Source organism: Oncorhynchus kisutch, linkage group LG6 (genome assembly GCF_002021735.2).
Source record: "Oncorhynchus kisutch isolate 150728-3 linkage group LG6, Okis_V2, whole genome shotgun sequence".
Classification (NCBI taxonomy): Eukaryota; Metazoa; Chordata; class Actinopteri; order Salmoniformes; family Salmonidae; genus Oncorhynchus; species Oncorhynchus kisutch.
Window position 1 is genome coordinate 83,933,100 of NC_034179.2, and position 19,978 is coordinate 83,953,077.

The 19,978-nt window shown below is 45.4% G+C and overlaps 1 protein-coding gene across 2 annotated transcripts in view; it reads right to left on the reverse strand.

The window, feature by feature from the left end:
- Positions 1–19,978, reverse strand: part of LOC109886818 (adhesion G protein-coupled receptor L1) — a 220,864-nt gene that overhangs the window by 89,272 nt on the left and 111,614 nt on the right. For both annotated transcript variants that reach the window (XM_031828040.1, XM_031828039.1), the window contains exon 3: positions 4,180–4,393. In XM_031828040.1, coding sequence (XP_031683900.1) covers positions 4,180–4,393 — 214 coding nt within the window. The remainder of the gene's footprint in view (positions 1–4,179; positions 4,394–19,978) is intronic.

Consider the following 19,978-nt stretch of genomic DNA (forward strand, 5'->3'; position numbering starts at 1 on the left):
GCAGAATACCTGACCAAAATGAAGGAAAACTTTGACTATGTACAGACTTTGCTATTGAGAAAGGCGGCCCACTGAAGGCAGACCTGGCTCTCAAGAGAAGACAGACTATGTGCACACTGCCCACAAAATGAGGTGGAAACTGAGGTGCACTTCCTAACCTCCTGCCCAATGTATGACCATATTAGAGACACATATTTCCCTCAGAGACCCACAAAGAATTTGAAAACAAATTCAATTTTGACCAACTCCAATATCTATTGGGTGAACTACCACAGTGTGCATCACAGCAGCAAGATTTGTGACCTGTTACCACAAGAAAAGGTCAACCAGTGAAGCACAAATACCATTGTAAATACAACCCATATTTATTTTTATTTATTTTCCCTTTTGTACTTTTTGCACATCATTACAACACTGTATAAATAAATAATATGACATTTGAGTGTAATGTTTACTGTTCATTTTGTATTGTTTATTTATCTTTTGTTTATTATCTACTTCACTTGCTTTGGCAATGTAAACATATGTTTTCCCATGCCAATAAAGCCCCTCAAGGATCCGCCCCTTTTGTACATGTTCGCCTAGAATGACGTACCCACATCTAACTGCCTGTAGCTCAGGACCTGAAGCAAGGATATACATATTCTTGGTACCATTTGAAAGGAAACACTTTGAAGTTTGTGGAAATGTGAAATGAATGTAGGAGAATATAACATTAGATCTGGTAGAAGATAATACAAAGAAAAAAACATGTGTTTTTTTGTACCATCATCTTTGAAATGCAAGAGAAAGGCCATGATGTATTATTTCAGACCAGGTGCAATTTAGATTTTGGCCACTTTTGCAGCAGTGTATGTGCAATGTTTTAGACTGATTCAATGAGCCATTGCATTTCTGGACTTTTTTTTGTGTCAACACTGCCCAAATGTGCCTAATTGGTTTATTAATAACTTTTCATGTTCAAAATGATGCACTCTCCTCAAACAATAGAATGGTATTCTTTCACTGTAATAGCTACTGTAAATTGGACAGTGCAGTTAGAGTAACAATAATCTAAGCTTTCTGACAATATTAGATATGTCTATGTCCTGGGAAATGTTCTTGTTACTTACAACCTCATGCTAATTGCATTAGCCTACGTTAGCTCAACCGTCCCGCGGGGGACCCACCGATCCTGTGGAAATTGAAATTGAATTGAAATTGAATTGAGAGTGAGAGAGAAACATGGGAACAGAGAAACAAACTAGACAGAGGAGAGAGAAGAGAGTGATGAGAATAAAATGAATGAGGACATTGAGAGAATGACAGAAGAGATAAAAGAGAAGAGGCAGATAAATGTCCTTGGGGCTAAAGATGGAGGGAACGGGTCGGAAGGGGGTCATTTCACACTAGACTAGATCATGTGACAGCTGGACCTGAGGGATGAGGCGATGGAGGGATGAGGGAGGAACAGGGGGAAGAGTGCCGTAAGAGTCTCCCTCCCCCGAAGGCTTGTGAGTGTGAGCAATTAAAGGTGAGAGAATGGGTGGGGACTGGTGCTGCTAAGACAGACAGACAGACAGACAGACAGACAGACAGACAGACAGACAGACAGACAGACAGACAGACAGACATACACACACACACACACACACAAACACACACACACACAGAAACGCACACAAGGCAGGGAAACATTCAATTGCACATAACACCATCATAATTTAAGCAGCTCAATGTATGCTCCCTCACACACTCACACTCCCAGCACACACACTTCCCTTTTCTGCATATAATCCCCCCTCCTCTGTCCTCCTCTATCGATCTCTGTCCTCCTCTATTCTCCTCTATCGATCTCTGTCCTCATCTATCCTCCTCTGTCTTCTATCCTCCTCTATCGATCTCTGTCCTCCTTTGTCATCCTCTATCGTCCTTCTATCCTTCTCTGTCCTCCTCTGCCTTTTATCCTCTTCTATCCACCTCTGTCCTTCTCTGTCCTCTTCTATCCTCCTATGTCCTTCTCTATCCTCCTCTATCTTCATCTGTCCTCCTCTATCCTCCTCTGTCCTCCTCTATCCTCCTCTGTCCTCCTCTATCCTTCTCTATCTTCATCTGTCCTCCTCTATCCTCCTCTGTCCTCCTCTATCCTCCTCTATCTTCATCTGTCCTCCTCTATCCTCCTCTGTCCTCCTCTATCCTTCTCTGTCCTCCTCTATCTCTATTCTCCTCTATCCTCCACTGTCTTCCTCTATCCTCCTCTATCCTCCTCTACCCTCCTCTATCCTCCTCTGTCCTCCTCTATCTTCATCTGTCATCCTCTGTCCTCCTCTATCCTTCTCTGTCCTCCTCTATCTCTATTCACCTCTGTCCTCCTCTATCCAGCTCTATCCTCCACTGTCTTCCTCTATCCTCCTCTGTCCTCCTCTATCCTCCACTGTCCTCCTCTATCCTCCTCTGTCCTCCTCTATCCTCCTCTGTCCTCCTCTATCCTCCACTGTCCTCCTCTATCCTCCTCTGTCCTCCTCTATCCTCCTCTATCCTCCTCTGTCCTCCTCTGTCCTCCTCTATCCTCCTCTGTCATCCTCTATCCTCCTCTATCCTCCTCTATCCTCCTCTGTCCTCCTCTATCCTCCTCTATCCTCCTCTGTCCTCCTCTATCCTCCTCTGTCCTCCTCTGTCCTCCTCTGTCCTCCTCTATCCTCCTCTGTCCTCCTCTATCCTCCTCTATCCTCCTCTGTCCTCCTCTATCCTCCTCTATCCTCCTCTGTCCTCCTCTATCCTCCTCTATCCTCCTCTGTCCTCCTCTATCCTCCTCTGTCCTCCTCTATCCTCCTCTGTCCTCCTCTATCCTCCTCTGTCCTCCTCTATCCTCCTCTATCCTCCTCTGTCCTCCTCTATCCTCCTCTATCCTCCTCTATCCTCCTCTGTCCTCCTCTGTCCTCCTCTATCCTCCTCTATCCTCCTCTGTCCTCCTCTATCCTCCTCTATCCTCCTCTGTCCTCCTCTATCCTCCTCTATCCTCCTCTATCCTCCTCTGTCCTCCTCTATCCTCCTCTGTCCTCCTCTATCCTCCTCTATCCTCCTCTATTCTCCTCTGTCCTCCTCTGTCCTCCTCTATCCTCCCCTATCCTCCTCTGTCCTCCTCTATCCAGCTTTAGCATTATTTCTCTCTTTCTGCTCTCTCTCTTGTTCATTCTCCATTTCTCTCCACGTCACTGCTGCACTCTCTTTATCTCCCCATCAGTGGTTCACTCTAGCCCACTCCTTCCCTCCCTCCCTCCATCCCTACATCAATCCCCTTCAGATCTCTCCATCTCTCCATCCCTCCATCCCTACATCAATCCCCTTCAGATCTCTCCATCTCTCCCCTTTGGATCTATCCATCTCTCCATCCCTCCATCCCCACACCAATCCCCCTGTCCTCCTCCAGATCTGTCCCTCCTCCCTCCCTCCTCCCTCCCTCCCTCCCTCCCTCCCTCCCTCCCTCCCTCCCTCCCTCCCTCCCTCCCTCCCTCCCTCCCTCCCTCCTCCCTCCCTCCCTCCCTCCCTCCCTCCCTCCCTCCCTCCCTCCCTCCCTCCATCCCTCCCTCCCTCCATCCCTCCCTACATCAAGCCCCTTCAGATCTCTCCATCTCTCCATCCCTCCATCCCTACACCATTCCCCCTGTCCATCTCTCTCTCCCTCCCTACATCAATCCCCTTCGGATCTCTCCATCCCTCCATCCCCACACCAATCCCCCTGTCCTCCAGATCTGTCCATCTCTCTCTCCCTCTCACCAGTAGCACCCTCTCCCTCCGTTACATGTGTGATGGATAGCAGGGAGAGGGCTGCCATAGATCAGCTCTATGAGCAGGCAGATGCTAAGCACAACCAGAGTGCAGCTGCAGGCAGCCACACTACTAACACATATCTCACTACACATATTCTGCATGCACTCGACTTTACACACTAACAGCACATAAGATTTAAAAAACAAGCAGGACAGAAAGACACATCCACCCTGGGTGTCCTATGTCTTCTTATTTATCTCACACACACACACACACACACACACACACACACACACACACACACACACACACACACACACACACACACACACACACACACACACACACACACACACACACACACACACACACACACACACACTGACACACACACCTATCCACCCAACCCTCCCACCTCCCCACACGTACCTCTGTGACATGATCTTGAAGGCATCAGGCAGGTAACACTGCACGTTCTCCATTTGGAAGGGGTCAGCGTCACAGATCTTGTCGTCTGTGCGGCCGTAGTTGGCCGTCTCAATCATGATGACATCACTGCCAGGGCAGCGCAGCTCGATGGGGTATCCCTCGCACGCCAGCTCTCTACGCATCAGGCCGAAGGGCATCGCTGACCGACTCAGAGCTACAGCAGAGAGAGAAAGATAGAGAGAGAAGGAGAGAGATAAAGTGTGTTATTGACAATGTAAGTAGATGGTATGAAATAGGAGGGAAATCATACAAACAAATGGCAGACATACCACTCTCTGTAGAATAACTGAAACAGCATAAAGCAAATGGCTAGGTAGAGAAAATGCTAGTCATCATGTACAGTAGCAGAAAGACAGGGTCTAAGAGCAGAATTTGTATTTTTGCATAGCAGTTAGAATATAACATAAACACAATGAGACCTGACAAGGTACAAATCTGTCGTTCTGCCCCTGAACAGGCTGTTAACCCACTGTTCCCAGGCCGTTATTGAAAATAACAATGTGTTCTTAACTGACTTGCCTGGTTAAATAAAGGTACAATAAAAACATACAAATAAAAATAAATCTCAATTCACAGAGGACACAACTAAAAACAGTGTAGCCAGCCTCATAGACAGAGAGTGCAAGTGGATGTTGGATCCTAAAAGAGCACTTCCAGACCAGACCTGCCTCCCAAATGGCACCCTATTCCCTATTAAAAATAATGTGTGTACTATAGGGAATAGGGTGCCATTTGAATAGGGTGCTATTCCCTATAGTACACACATTATTTTTAATAGGGAATAGGGTGCCATTTGAGACACACCCCAGCTCTCCCAATCATGATATTTACCCACTTTGAGAGGCAAACTGTTCAACGTTCTGGCTTGTTCCATTAACAGACTCCCACACACACAGCCTGCAGCTCAACCCCCCACCACTCGGACACGCACGTGTCTGACGCACAGCTCTGAAATAGAATGTCCTCACTTCACGTCTGCCTTCCAGCCGACGTCAACATTACACCTGAGTAGGGCTCACCTCCATACGGAGAGGGGGAATGAGGGAGGGAGAGGAGGGAGAGGGGGAATGACAGAGGGAGAGGAGGGAGAGGAGGGAGAGGGGGAATGACAGAGGGAGAGGAGGGAGAGGAGGGAGAGGGGGAATGACAGAGGGAGAGGGGGAATGACGGAGGGAGAGGAGGGAGAGGGGGAATGACGGAGGGAGAGGAGGGAGAGGGGGAATGACGGAGGGAGAGGGGGAATGACGGAGGGAGAGGGGGAATGACGGGGGTAGAGGAGGGAGAGGAGGGAGAGGGGGAATGACGGGGGGAGAGGAGGGAGAGGGGGGGTGACAGAGGGAGAGGAGGGAGAGGGGGAGTGACGGAGGGAGAGAAGGGAGTGACGGAGGGAGAGGGGGGAGAGGGGGAGTGACGGAGGGAGAGGAGGAAGAGGAGGGAATGACGGAGGGAGAGGGGGAATGACGGAGGGAGAGGGGGAATGACGGGGGTAGAGGAGGGAGAGGAGGAAGAGGGGGAATGACGGGGGTAGAGGAGGGAGAGGAGGGAGAGGGGGAATGACGGAGGGAGAGGAGGGAGAGGAGGAATGACGGAGGGAGAGGAGGGAGAGGGGGAGTGACGGAGGGAGAGGAGGGAGAGGAGGGAGAGGGGGAGTGACGGAGGGAGAGGAGGGAGAGGGGGAGTGACGGAGGGAGAGGAGGGAGTGACAGAGGGAGAGGGGGGAGAGGGGGAGTGACGGAGGGAGAGGAGGAAGAGGAGGGAGAGGGGGAGTGACGGAGGGAGAGGAGGGAGAGGAGGGAGAGGGGGAGTGACAGAGGGAGAGGAGGGAGAGGCGGAGTGACGGAGGGAGAGGAGGGAGAGGGGGAGTGATGGAGGGAGAGGAGGAGTGACAGAGGGAGATGAGGGAGAGGAGGTAGAGGGGGAGTGACGGAGGGAGATGAGGGAGAGGAGGGAGAGGGGGAGTGACGGAGGGAGAGGAGGGAGAGGAGGAGTGACGGAGGGAGAGGAGCGAGAGGGGGAGTGACGGAGGGAGAGGAGGAGTGACTGGGGTAGAGGAGGGAGAGGAGGAGTGACGGAGGGAGAGGAGGGAGAGGAGGAGTGACTGGGGTAGAGGAGGGAGAGGAGGAGTGACGGAGGGAGAGGAGGGAGAGGAGGAGTGACGGAGGGAGAGGAGGGAGAGGAGGAGTGACGGAGGGAGAGGAGGGAGAGGGGGAGTGACGGACGGAGAGGAGGGAGAGGAGGAGTGATGGAGGGAGAGGAGGGAGAGGAGGAGTGACTGGGGTAGAGGAGGGAGAGGAGGAGTGACGGAGGGAGAGGAGGAGTGACGGAGGGAGAGGAGGGAGAGGAGGAGTGATGGAGGGAGAGGAGGGAGAGGAGGGAGAGGGGGAGTGACGGACGGAGAGGAGGGAGAGGAGGAGTGACGGAGGGAAAGGAGGGAGAGGAGGAGTGACGGACGGAGAGGAGGGAGAGGAGGAGTGACGGAGGGAGAGGAGGGAGAGGGGGAGTGACGGACGGAGAGGAGGGAGAGGAGGAGTGACGGAGGGAGAGGAGGGAGAGGAGGAGTGACTGGGGTAGAGGAGGGAGAGGAGGAGGCAAGAAAATACATTGAACAGAGAAGAGAAGAGGGCCTAAGAGAGGGAGAGAGAATCTCACCCTAGCCTCAGGCAGGGCCTCTCTGTACGAGGGCTGGCAGGCCCCTAGGCTCCCTCCCCCCACCTGTGTCGTCTGTCCGTTTGCCGTTTGTACGCCCACTCCATGCAATCAGAAGACTGAGAGGGCAGCTAGGAGAGAGAGAGCTGGCGCGGCGGACAGAGAGAGGGGGCAGCCAGGGTAGCGGGGGTTAATCGCTGTGCCAGGGCTGAGAGGGCCACAGACATGCACAGAGAGACACTCTCCATCTACTCCATCTCTCTCTCCCTCTCCTCCATCCCCCTCTCCATCTCTCTTCATCTGCACAAGTAGGCTTTCTAGCGGCCTCTGTATTCAGTCCTTCAACAAACTCAGTCCTACTCAGCTCACCACAAAATGGCTGCAGCCTTGGCATGTCCTCCACAAGGTCCAGTAGATAAGCTCCCAAAAAATACCATATTGTTGAATTTGGCATAGAAGAATGACAATTGAGGTGCTTGTATAATTGTTCCGCGTTGAACAAAACCTGATATAGTGCCATTCATCAAAGCCTTGGGCCTGCATGTTGCGCCCCCTATAGGTCAATGGTGAAAATGCACTTGCCTGCATTTCATTTTGGGTCGTTGCTTCCCCTGAGTTGGATCTATGTGACCCTGCATTTGCTGTTTTCTCACCCGTTTAAAAGTGCAAATGATAAAACCTTCACTTGAACATGATTGGTCAACTCTCCCAGCCTTCCTCCATAATTGTAGGTGAATATTTGGGTTGCTGCAGTCCAGACCTGTGGCTCTCTAACCTTGCCCACTCTGAGAGCTGCAAAAACTTGAAATCAGTCGCCAAAGATAGGGGATAAAATGAAAAAAGGCTAAAAAGCAAGAATGTGCTCAACCAGGCAGTTGATATGTAAAAGGTACCATAGAGTAAGAATATGGTAAATAATTGTTTTATTAAAAATAATTATTTGGTGAAGAATATTATTGAATTGATGTCAAAACACTATATTATGCAACATACATTGATTAAACAATATTTCATGCCCCCTGTGGTAAATTAATCAATATTCAGACTAAAGAATGCCTATAAAATAATGCCTTTAATTGTAATAAAAAACTGCACTCAAATTGTCACATATCTGAAATATGGATCATTTGAAATGTAAGAAAATAATTTGGGGGGACATTGTACTATATACCTGAAACACATTCATTTAAATGTAATTCAATATTTATGTTTGGACACAAAATGATCATCATTTGTTCAACCCTCATATAAATTGATACTATGAGATTCAGATGAACTCATGGATATGATTTCAATTGTTTGTCTCTGTGTGACATATAAAGGAAGCTTGTGGTAGTTGTACGGGTCAATACGAACTAGTGTTCGCTCAACGACAGGAAGTCCACAGCTACATACAGAACGTGAGATGTGCTTGTTTTGTGCTGGGGAACCCCGTATTAAATACTAAGCATGGCCTCCCCTCCCCTCAATGAAAGCTGGGTTTGTATCCTGCCCAATGCATTCACCAAGTAGCCAAGCCTATCCATTTGGGCGGCAGGGTACCCTAGTGGTTAGAGCATTGGACTAGTAACCAAAAGGCTTCATGTTCAAATCCCCGAGCTGACAAGGTACAAATCTGTTGTTCTGCCCCTGAACAGGCATTTAACCCACTGTTCGTAGGTCATCATTGAAAATAAGAATTTGTTCTTAACTGACTTGCCTAGTTAAATTAAGGTAAACATAAAAGGGTTTGACTGCCTTGAAATAAATCTCAATCATCAAAGATTTTTTTTTAAAGATCACATTTGGGAGCAGCAAAACAGTGAGAAGACATTCTCATATGTCCATACGCCCATCGTGGAATGAGAAATGTGATGATGCCGGTGACGTATTGACGTATTTAGAAACATAGTTTACCTGTAACATTTTCTTGTTAAGGGTTCAGGCAGCGAAGCTGCAAGAAAACATATTGTCCTTGTTGGTTCCCCAGCAGTGAGCTCCCTTCTCCTACTCAAAGAGTTTTAGAGAGTTGTAGTGCTTCCCAGACACAGCCCATCTGTAAATATCCCATCCAACTACCTACCTCATCCCCATATTGTTTTTCTTTACTTTTTTTTCTTTTACACACCAGTATTTCTACTTGCACATCATTATCTGCACATCTATCACTCCAGTGTTAAATTGCTAAATTGTAATTGCTTTGCTACTATGGCCTATGTATTGCCATACTCCATTTGCACACACTGTATATAGATTTTTCTATTGTGTTATTGACTGTACATTTGTTGTGTAACTCTGTGTTGTTGTTTTCTGTAGCACTGCTTTGCTTTACCTTGGCCAGGTTGCAGTTGTAAATGAGAACTTGTTCTCAACTGGCCTACCTGGTTAAATAAAGGTGAAAAAAATGCATCACTATATTGTCTAAGCATGTCTCCCCCAGTAAGTCTGTCTCATTCTACCTCTTGATGTTTCAATGGTGCCAAGGATAGTTCCAGTTTTTATATGCTCTGATGTTTGCCTCTCTATGACACACCAGGTCTGATTCCAGCAACATCTGCTGTTTGCTCTGTTTGGGTCCTTCCACTGCTACTACATCTAAACAAGGCAAAGGTCTCGAATTAATCCGAGCTGTGTTACTGCACTATAGCAGACTTTTAAAGATAATTTATGCTTGAGCCGTCATGCTTAGTGTTTCCTGTGAATTTGATCTCTGCTAACATCTGGGAAAATGCCTTTAAAAGGCTCATAGAGAGCAATAGTTATAGTGTCTTTTTGTAGGCACTAATGCAGGCTAACACTGTCATGGCTCGCTGGCCAAAGCTTATGGGGAAATGAATGTTTTTTTGGGAGGGATTCAGGATAAACGCTGAAAATAATGTCTGTGGTAAACACAGGCTTAGGAGATCTGATACGTGTTATTCTATGAGACAATCTTCATCAGCTTTTTGTGAATTTTGAAGCATTTATGTAATCAAAACAAGCAAAAAGCTAACGATGTGCTAACATGTAAAAAGATAAAACTACATCTCAGGTCGCGTACCTTTGACATCGAGCTAAACGGCTTAGCTTACCTTATCAGGCTTAGCTTACCTTATCAGACTTAGCTTACCTTATCAGGCTTAGCTTACCTTATCAGACTTAGCTTACCTTATCAGACGGACCCAAAGTCTCCTCTAGACATCATTGGGGAACTGATAAAATGAGCACCTTCCCACTGAGGAGATGTGGTTGCAGCCTGGAGCAAAACAATATAGCATCATTTTTGTTGGAGCTGTTAAGCAGAAAGCTAACTAAGCTAACTAGCTTTTAGGCGGACTAGTGTAGCGTAGACTAGTTTGCATGGTCGGCGTAGTGACGTGAAAATGCTTGCTACTAACGCTGAAGTTCAAGTTCTCTGACAGTTAGCGACTCATTAGCAAGTGACTTATTTTGAGAAGGTAAAGGCTTTATAATTCCTAACGTTCATGTTAACTGACTGTTATCATCTCATAGAACAAAACATATAAGATATCCTACGCCTGTGTTAACCTCAGACCTTATTTTCAGCATTTATCCCAAATGGGAATAGCAAACGAACCAGAGGTAGAAAATTATCATTCATTTACGTTATTTAGGACTACAAGCTGGCAAGTGCTATTGTCGACTGTCCAGCGCGCTGCGCTATAACTCGACATGGGTTGAATCCCGGCCAAAGTCCCATTGCCCATTCACCCATTCCTCTTTTCATTTTTTTATTAATGCAAGACAAAACACGCAAGCTTTGTATTTAACACACCACTTTGAAAGTGAGAGTATCAACATTTCACTGGGGTTTCTGATGGATTGTCATCATTGTTGAGATTGTTGCATTTTTGTGACTATATCAGGTTTTGTTACATGCGGATTTCAATGCTTCTACACCAAAGTGAATCATTTTGCAGCTTACCTAGTGGACTAACAGTCAGAGCTCAGAGGCAGAGGGACGAGTTGGCAGGGGAGCTCTCCCTGGTGATGAAGGACAGCCAGTACATATGAGTGGAGCTTTCCACTGCCAGCTAGACAGATAACTGCTGTCCATGGTGCTGAAGGAGTATGACGAGAATACATCTATAGAAATGCATTTGGAGAGCAATAACCATTGGAGTCTGGCTATGGTTTGTTCTACTTCAGACAGACTAGAATAACCAATGGAACTAGCAATGCATTGCGCTACATCAGAGTGATTGCAAAGTCTATGGGAGGGAACAGTCCATGGTACTGAAAACAGAATGATAGGTAGTGATAGGCTCTTTACAACCTTGAATCAACAGAGGGAACAGTCCATGGTACTGAAAACAGAATGATAGGTAGTGATAGGCTCTTTACAACCTTGAATCAACAGAGGGAACAGTCCATGGTACTGAAAACAGAATGATAGGTAGTGATAGGCTCTTTACGACCTTGAATCAACAGAAGGAACTGTCCATGTTACTGAAAACAGAATGATAGGTAGTGATAGGCTCTTTACAACCTTGAATCAACAGAGGGAACTGTCCATGTTACTGAAAACAGAATGATAGGTAGTGATAGGCTCTTTACAACCTTGAATCAACAGAGGGAACTGTCCATGTTACTGAAAACAGAATGATAGGTAGTGATAGGCTCTTTACAACCTTGAATCAACAGAGGGAACTGTCCATGGTACTGAAAACAGAATGATAGGTAGTGATAGGCTCTTTACAACCTTGAATCAACAGAGGGAACAGTCCATGGTACTGAAAACAGAATGATAGGTAGTGATAGGCTCTTTACAACCTTGAATCAACAGAGGGAACTGTCCATGGTACTGAAAACAGAATGATAGGTAGTGATAGGCTCTTTACAACCTTGAATCAACAGAGGGAACATTTTACACATCAAGTCTGCCCCTTTCTTTGGTCGGTCCCATTTTCTCAGTTTACCTCAGAGTCAAAGCTAGCTATCTCCAACCAACCAGATTTGACAAGAGAACTTCAAAAAGCTGCTGCTCTCCTCACCTACTTAGCCCTCTTATACTCTCCTGACCAGACTGTATTAGCAGTTGAGAAAGGCAGGATGCCGAAAAGCTGGGTTCTATGCTGGCTTATTGATATAATTAATTAGAATGACTGAATAAAGCATATAAACAGGCTGTATTAGAGACTAGACTAGGAGACACGGTCTCTTCTCTCTTCTCTCAGTGCTGGAACACACAGAACAGAACAGGCCTCTTTTCCTTGACAGCTGATGATGAGGCTCTGGGTGAATTAGACTTCAGTCTATCCATTCAGGAAATGTGCCCGTAAGGGTCAACGTCAATGTCAGTCATTTCCAGAGATGCTGTGTAGCTGCAGCTACATGACTCACTGCATTGAGACTAGCTCATATTTCTAAACGCCACTCATTCATGCAGCTGCATTACTTGGGTAATGTTGTGTCAGTGTGTAACTAAGGACATTAAGGCTGAATAGCCAGATCAAATTTATTTAAAATCCTTTATGCCTCACCAGCATAATATTTCTTCGTAACGGCCTTATAAAAACACAACCAGACAAAGATGGCAAAAACACGTTCATATTAGGAACACAGATGTTTCACACTCTCTCTCTCTCTCTCTCTCTCGCTCTCTCACAAACATTCTAATAAATGCATGCATAGTCGCCCACACACACACACACACACACACACACACACACACACACACACACACACACACACACACACACACACACACACACACACACACACACACACACACACACACAGACAGAGATACATGCACACGCAAACAAACACACACACACACACACAAACACACACGCAAACAAACACACACACACACACATACACACACACACACACACAGACAGAGACACATGCACACGCAAACAAACATACACACACACATACACACACACACACACACACACACACACACAGACAGAGACACATGCACACGCAAACAAACACACACACACACACACACATACACACACACACAAACACACACACACACACGCAAACAAACACACACACACACACACACACACATACACACACACACAAACACACACACACACACACTCACACACACACAGTGCGGGGAATCTGTACTGTACTTTACTTTACTATTCATATTCTGCACAAATGTTACTTTTACTTCACTACATTCCTAAAGAAAATATATTTTTACTCCATTACATTTTCCCTGACACCCAAAAGTACTCGTTACATTTTGAATGCTTAGCAGGACAGGAAAATGGTCTAATTCACACATTTATCAAGAGAACATCCCTGGTCATGCCTACTGCCTCTGATTTGGCAGACTCACTAAACACAAATGCTTCATATGTAAATGATGTCTGAGTGTTGAAGTGTGCCCCTGAACATCCGTAAATAAACATAACAGAAAATCGTTCCGCCTGAATTGCCTAATATACGGACTTACTTTTGATGCTTATGTATATTTTAGCAATTACATTTACTTTTGATACTTAAGTATATTTAAAACCAAATACTTTCAGACTTTTACTCAAGTAGTATTTTACTGAGTGACTTTCATTTTTACATTTACTATTACAGTTTTTTTTTTTACAATCGCTAGGACCCATTTCTCAATACTTAAGTCACTTTTTCAAAACTCTTCACACATTTCTCCTAACCAACTTTCAGCTTGGCACAGCAGTTCATTTCATATCCAAAATGAACTCAAACCACCAAAACACATGTCTCAAATCAACTCATTCTTCCATAACAGTAGCAAAGGTTGTCACCCAACAAGCACACTTTGTCACCCATAAAACAATGACCTTAAAAACACTAACAACAGGTAGCATTACACAATGTTTTCGTTAGTTAAGTTACTTTACAAAACAAGAATGACACCTCTCTACTGTTTAGAATTCACTGCAGTAAATGTTACAGGAATGAACCAGACATGATGCAACATGCTTCAATATGTTTTATGTCATTTTCTGGCATTGAGTGATTCCAAAATACAATAATTTGTATGTACACCATCTACCGATACAGATACAGTTGCAATGCTTGTCAACCTTGTCTTCTGCATTTGGCCACAGGTTCTCATCCACATCACATCTTATGTCATCTTGGGCAATACCTAGGAAATAATATTTTGGCATGCCTGGTCCATCCCTGGCAGTCTTCTGCAGAGATGTCCAGGCATCCAGCAGTCATTGCGTCCAGGAGGGACATTTGAACATGTGGATGGTGGTCATAAACCTTCCACCTTCATGAGGAAAATAATTCCTCTATGGGGTTGAGGAGTGGAGAGTAAGACGATAATCATGATTTATTACATGATCAATTATAGTGGCCCTAATCTCATCTGAGACTACAGCTCTTGATCTCCCTCTCAGTCTTCTTCCACCACGCATACGTACTCCTCTCCCTCTCCCTCTCCCTCTCCCAGCCACTCTTCTTCCTGTCAGCCACTTCTCTATTTCTGGCTGGGTCCATGTTTATATTGCAGTACAGTATTATTCCTAAGATGTTCTCTTCTGTATAGATGGTAATGAAATTGAAAGACAAACACCTGGGTAGGTGTTCAGCTACAATGGGAATCACCTGGGTAGGTGTTCAGCTACAATGGGAATCACCTGGGTAGGTGTTCAGCTACAATGGGAATCACCTGGGTAGGTGTTCAGCTACAATGGGAATCACCTGGGTAGGTGTTCAGCTACAATGGGAATCAGCTGGGTAGGTGTTCAGCTACAATGGGAATCACCTGGGTAGGTGTTCAGCTACAATGGGAATCACCTGGGTAGGTGTTCAGCTACAATGGGAATCACCTGGGTAGGTGTTCAGCTACAATGGGAATCAGCTGGGTAGGTGTTCAGCTACAATGGGAATCACTTGGGTAGGTGTTCAGCTACAATGGGAATCACCTGGGTAGGTGTTCAGCTACAATGGGAATCAGCTGTGTAGGTGTTCAGCTACAATGGGAATCAGCTGGGTAGGTGTTCAGCTACAATGGGAATCACCTGTGTAGGTGTTCAGCTACAATGGGAATCAGCTGGGTAAGTGTTCAACTACAATGGGAATCAGCTGTGGTTGGTCTAATTGTTTTGATAGTATTTCATTTTTTAGATTTGGAATATATTTCAATACTGTATTACTTAAGAAATGTAGCAAATTGTTGTCTTATTAAATGTTGTGTTATGTTTGGTTTTGAATTTAAGTTGAACAGTTTTGAAAAGAATATGTAAATGTGCAAATTGGTCTGTAGGTACTGAGAGTTTTGGTGGTGGTTGTGTCTGAGTGAGAAAAACATTTATGAAATTTGAAAGATGTAGTCATTGAATGCATTTTGTGCCAAAGCAATGAAACATTATCCACAGTTTAGCCCACATAGACTGCTGTTGTGTTCACTGTGTGAAGAGTTTTGAAAAAGTGATCTAAGTATTGAGAAATGGTCCTAGCGATTTAAAACATCTATAACATAACTTTACTTTTACTCAAGTATGACAATGAAAATGGGGTACTTTTTCCACCACTACACACACACACACACACACACACACACACACACACACACACACACACACACACACACACACAGTAACCCCCCCCCCCCCCCCACACACACACACAGTAACCCCCCCCCCCCCCCCCCCCAACCCCACACACACAGTAGGACGAGTGTATAGTTCAGTATAGGATCCCTGTGGTGTAAGTACACATCTCCATACAGCTGGCCAGTGATTAGATCATTACACAGTGGTGATCAGGAGAGCAGAACTGAGCCAGACCGCAGGAGTCCAGACCCCATTCCCCTCATCACACTGTACACATTATACAGAACAGAATGGAGACGGGACATTAAACCACACTGGGTGGCCACATCAAATATATATACAGTGGCGCAAAAAAGTATTCAGTCAGCCACCAATTGTGCAAGTTCTCCCACTTAAAAAGATGAGAGAGGCCTGTAATTTTCATTATTGGTACACTTCTACTATGATAGACAAAATGAGAAGAAAAAAAATCCTGAAAATCACATTGTAGGATTTTTAATAAATGTATTTGCAAATTATGGTGGAAAATAAGTATTTGGTCACCTACAAACAAGCAAGATTTCTGGCTCTCACAGACCTGTAACTTCTTCTATAAGAGGCTCCTCTGTCCTCCACTCGTTACCTGTATTAATGGCACCTGTTTGAACTTGTTATCAGTATAAAAGACACCTGTCCACAACCTCAAACAGTCACACTCCAAACTCCACTATGGCCAAGACCAAAGAGCTGTCAAAGGACACCAGAAACAAAATTGTAGACCTGCACCAGGCTGGGAAGACTGAATCTGCAATAGGTAACCAGCTTGGTTTGAAGAAATGTGGGAGCAATTATTAGGATGTGGAAGACATACAAGATCTGGGGCTCCACGCATGATCTCATCCTGTGGGGTCAAAATGATCACAAGAACGGTGAGCAAAAATCCCAGAACCACACAGGGGGACCTAGTGAATGACCTGCAGAGAGCTGGGACCAAAGTAACAAAGCCTACCATCAGTAACACACTACGCCGCCAGGGACTCAAATCCTGCAGTGCCAGACGTGTCCCCCTGCTTAAGCCAGTACATGTCCAGGCCCGTATGAAGTTTGCTAGAGAGCATTTGGATGATCCAAGAGAAGATTGGGAGAATGTCATATGGTCAGATGAAACCAAAATATAACTTTTTGGTAAAAACTCAACTCGTCGTGTTTGGAGGACAAAGAATGCTGAGTTGCATCCAAAGAACACCATACCTACTGTGAAGCATGAGGGTGGAAACATCATGCTTTGGGGCTGTTTTTCTGCAAAGGGACCAGGACGACTGATCCGTGTAAAGGAAAGAATGAATGGGGCCATGTATCGTGAGATTTTGAGTGAAAACCTCCTTCCATCAGCAAGGGCATTGAAGATGAAACGTGGCTGGGCCTTTCATCATGACAATGATCCCAAACACATCGCCCGGACAACGAAGGAGTGGCTTCGTAAGAAGCATTTCAAGGTCCTGGAGTGGCCTAGTCAGTCTCCAGATCTCAACCCCATGGAAAATCTTTGGAGGGAGTTGAAAGTCCGTGTTGCCCAGCAACAGCCCCAAAACATCACTGCTCTAGAGGAGATCTGCATGGAGGAATGGGCCAAAATACCAGCAACAGTGTGTGAAAACCTTGTGAAGACTTACAGAAAACGTTTGACCTCTGTCATTGCCAACAAAGGGTATAACAAAGTATTGAGATAAACTTTTGTTATTTTGACCAAATACTTATTTTCCGCCATAATTTGCAAATAAATTCATTAAAAATCCTACAATGTGATTTTCAGGATTTTTTTTCTCATTTTGTCTGTCATAGTTGAAGTGTACCTATGATGAAAATTACAGGCCTCTCTCATCTTTTTAAGTGGGAGAACATGCACAATTGGTGGCTGACTAAATACTTTTTTCCCCCACTGTATATAAACATATAAACGTTCATAATCTACCAAAAAAACACACTACAACTTCCTGTTCCGTATCCTCTCTTATCCTGTTTGTTTCTGTCATAGCGTCATTCTGATTGAGAGTTTGACTTGCTAAGATCAGGGTGAATTCCATTTGAACTCAATAAAGAAGACGGGTTTAAATGACATTCTTAGATTGAACATTTTATTTTATTTGGGGCTATTTCAGTTCATGAATTGGAATGGAATGGACCCCACAACCCTGATACATACAGTAAAATCGTTTAGTAGTCGTTCAATAGACCTTTGATTATGTGGAAATGTGATTAAAAAGATGACGGAGAGCAGATTTTATCACCGAGTGTGTGTGCATGCATGCGTGTGTGCGTGTGTGTGTGTGTGTGCATGCATGCGTGTGTGTGTGTGTGTGTGTCTGGGAATGTGTAAATATGTGGTTCTTCTGGGGGTTTGATGTGATAAGCCAGCCAGCTACAGGCTACATGTGTCCTTCACTCTGCAGGAATCCATCGATGTTTCTGGGCCTCTTCAGCCAAACACACAGTCACTTATCTCTTTCTGTAGGCACAGTTATACTATTTGAATTGGAGCATCTCTCACAGAAACCACGTAACAAAGGTTCGATTAAAAACATTGCTACACTACAGAGTGTGAGCAATGACTTACATAGTGTAATGTGCACTCACACACAATGAGTGTACAGTTAACAGGCTGGTGGAGGAGAGTAGTATTTATGCTAAAGTCCATTATCCACATATATTAAGAAAAGACATACAGTATAGCTGACAAAACAACATGTTAGTACAGAACAATGTACAAAGGAAACACACTTAAATACACACAAAAGTACCCTTGACCTTCCAAATATGCACACACACACACACACACACACACACACACACACACACACACACACACACACACACACACACACACACACACACACACACACACACACACACACACACACACACACACACACACACACACACACACACACACACACATACACACACACCAGGTGGGTGAGGGAGGTGTCATGTCAGTCCAGGGTGGCTGGTGTTAGTAAGGATCAGACTGGTGGCTCCATAATGGGACCAACATACTAATGAAGAGTGGAGGAGAGAGAGAGAGACAAGTCTGATTGGATTTGACTCATTATCCGAACAGTGTAATTAAAGCCTGGGGGGGCAGAGGGGAGCGGGACACTATAGGTCTCTCAGATAATAACACAGACACACAAGGCCTTGGACAGATGGAAGGGCAGGCAGACAGACAGACAGAGACAGTCAAGGAGAGATTTAATCAAACTTAGAGATCTAAACAAACTGGAAAATATAACACTTTCTGACTGTATCTACATTTCAGTAATTTAGCAGATGCTCTTATCCAGAGCGACTTACAGTAGGGTAGTGAGTGCATACATGTTGCTACTTTTATTAGTGTTTCACATTTTGGTACTACACATTTTGGTACTACACATTCTGGTACTACACGTTTTGGTACTACACATTTTGGTACTACACATGAGACTCTTCAAAGTCAAACATTTGGGAATCCAATTGAAGCAGCTTTATTTTGACCTTGGGTGTGACGCCACTGACTGACAGTCTGTCTATGTTCCTTTTTTGGGACTGATTCAGGGTGAATGGCCTTCCAGGCAGACACTGGACAGACACTGTCCAGTGTCTGACGCTGTGATGGTGTTTGTGTGTGTCTCAGTGTCTGCCATTGAGCCTCTTTAGGAGATTATAGAATCCCAGGCCCCAGGGCTGACTGTCTGGCTGGCAGGGCCTCCATGTGATAAGTCTCTCTCAGCCCGTCTGTCTGTCTGTCTGTCTGTCCGTCTGTCTGTCTGTTTGGGCCTCCATGTGATCAGCCTCTCTCAGCCCTTCTGTCTGTCTGGGCCTCCATGTGATCAGCCTCCCTCAGCCCGTCTAGCTGTTCCAGTGGTCATCATCTCCTAATCACCCTGCTGCTCATTAGTATTAGCACTGTAGCCTAGCGTATTAGCTAGTATAATATGGTAGAGTAGCTAGCGCCTAGTTAGCATTAGCACTGTAGCTTAGAGCTAGTCTAGTTTGCATAATATTGCAGCCTACACTAGAGTCTTAGTTAGCATTATCACTGTAGCCTAGAGCTAATCTAGTTAGCATAATACTGCAGCCTAGACTAGAGCCTTAGTTAGCATTGACACTAGTCTTGCCTTTCAGTTTTTCTAGATTAGCCTCGGCCTAAAGTCTCTCATGACTTCTAGGTCAGATCCTCCTGTGAGATTGTGTGTTACAGTCATTGATTAGAGGAGACAACTCTTAACATGGAAAGTGGGTGATCTTCCTTTCTTTAAATACATAATCTTTGTTAGCACATTAGCATAGTGCCTGAGCAGAACCAGTTAGCGCAACGGGCCTGACAAGCGTGGCCCGTCACCACAGAAGAGCTCAGGCTCAACGGCCACAGCTGTCACATCCAGCCAGCGCTCAACTAGAGGAGTCGGAAGCTGGGAGGAGCGCAGGGCGACATGTAACCTCGCTCCAGAGCCAGGCCAAGACAGGACAGGACAAGATAGGACGAGATGAGACAGGACGAGACGAGACAGGTTGAGATGAGACGAGAAGACAGGTTGAGATGAGACGAGACGAGAAGTCACCAGTCATGCCATGGGGTCAAAACA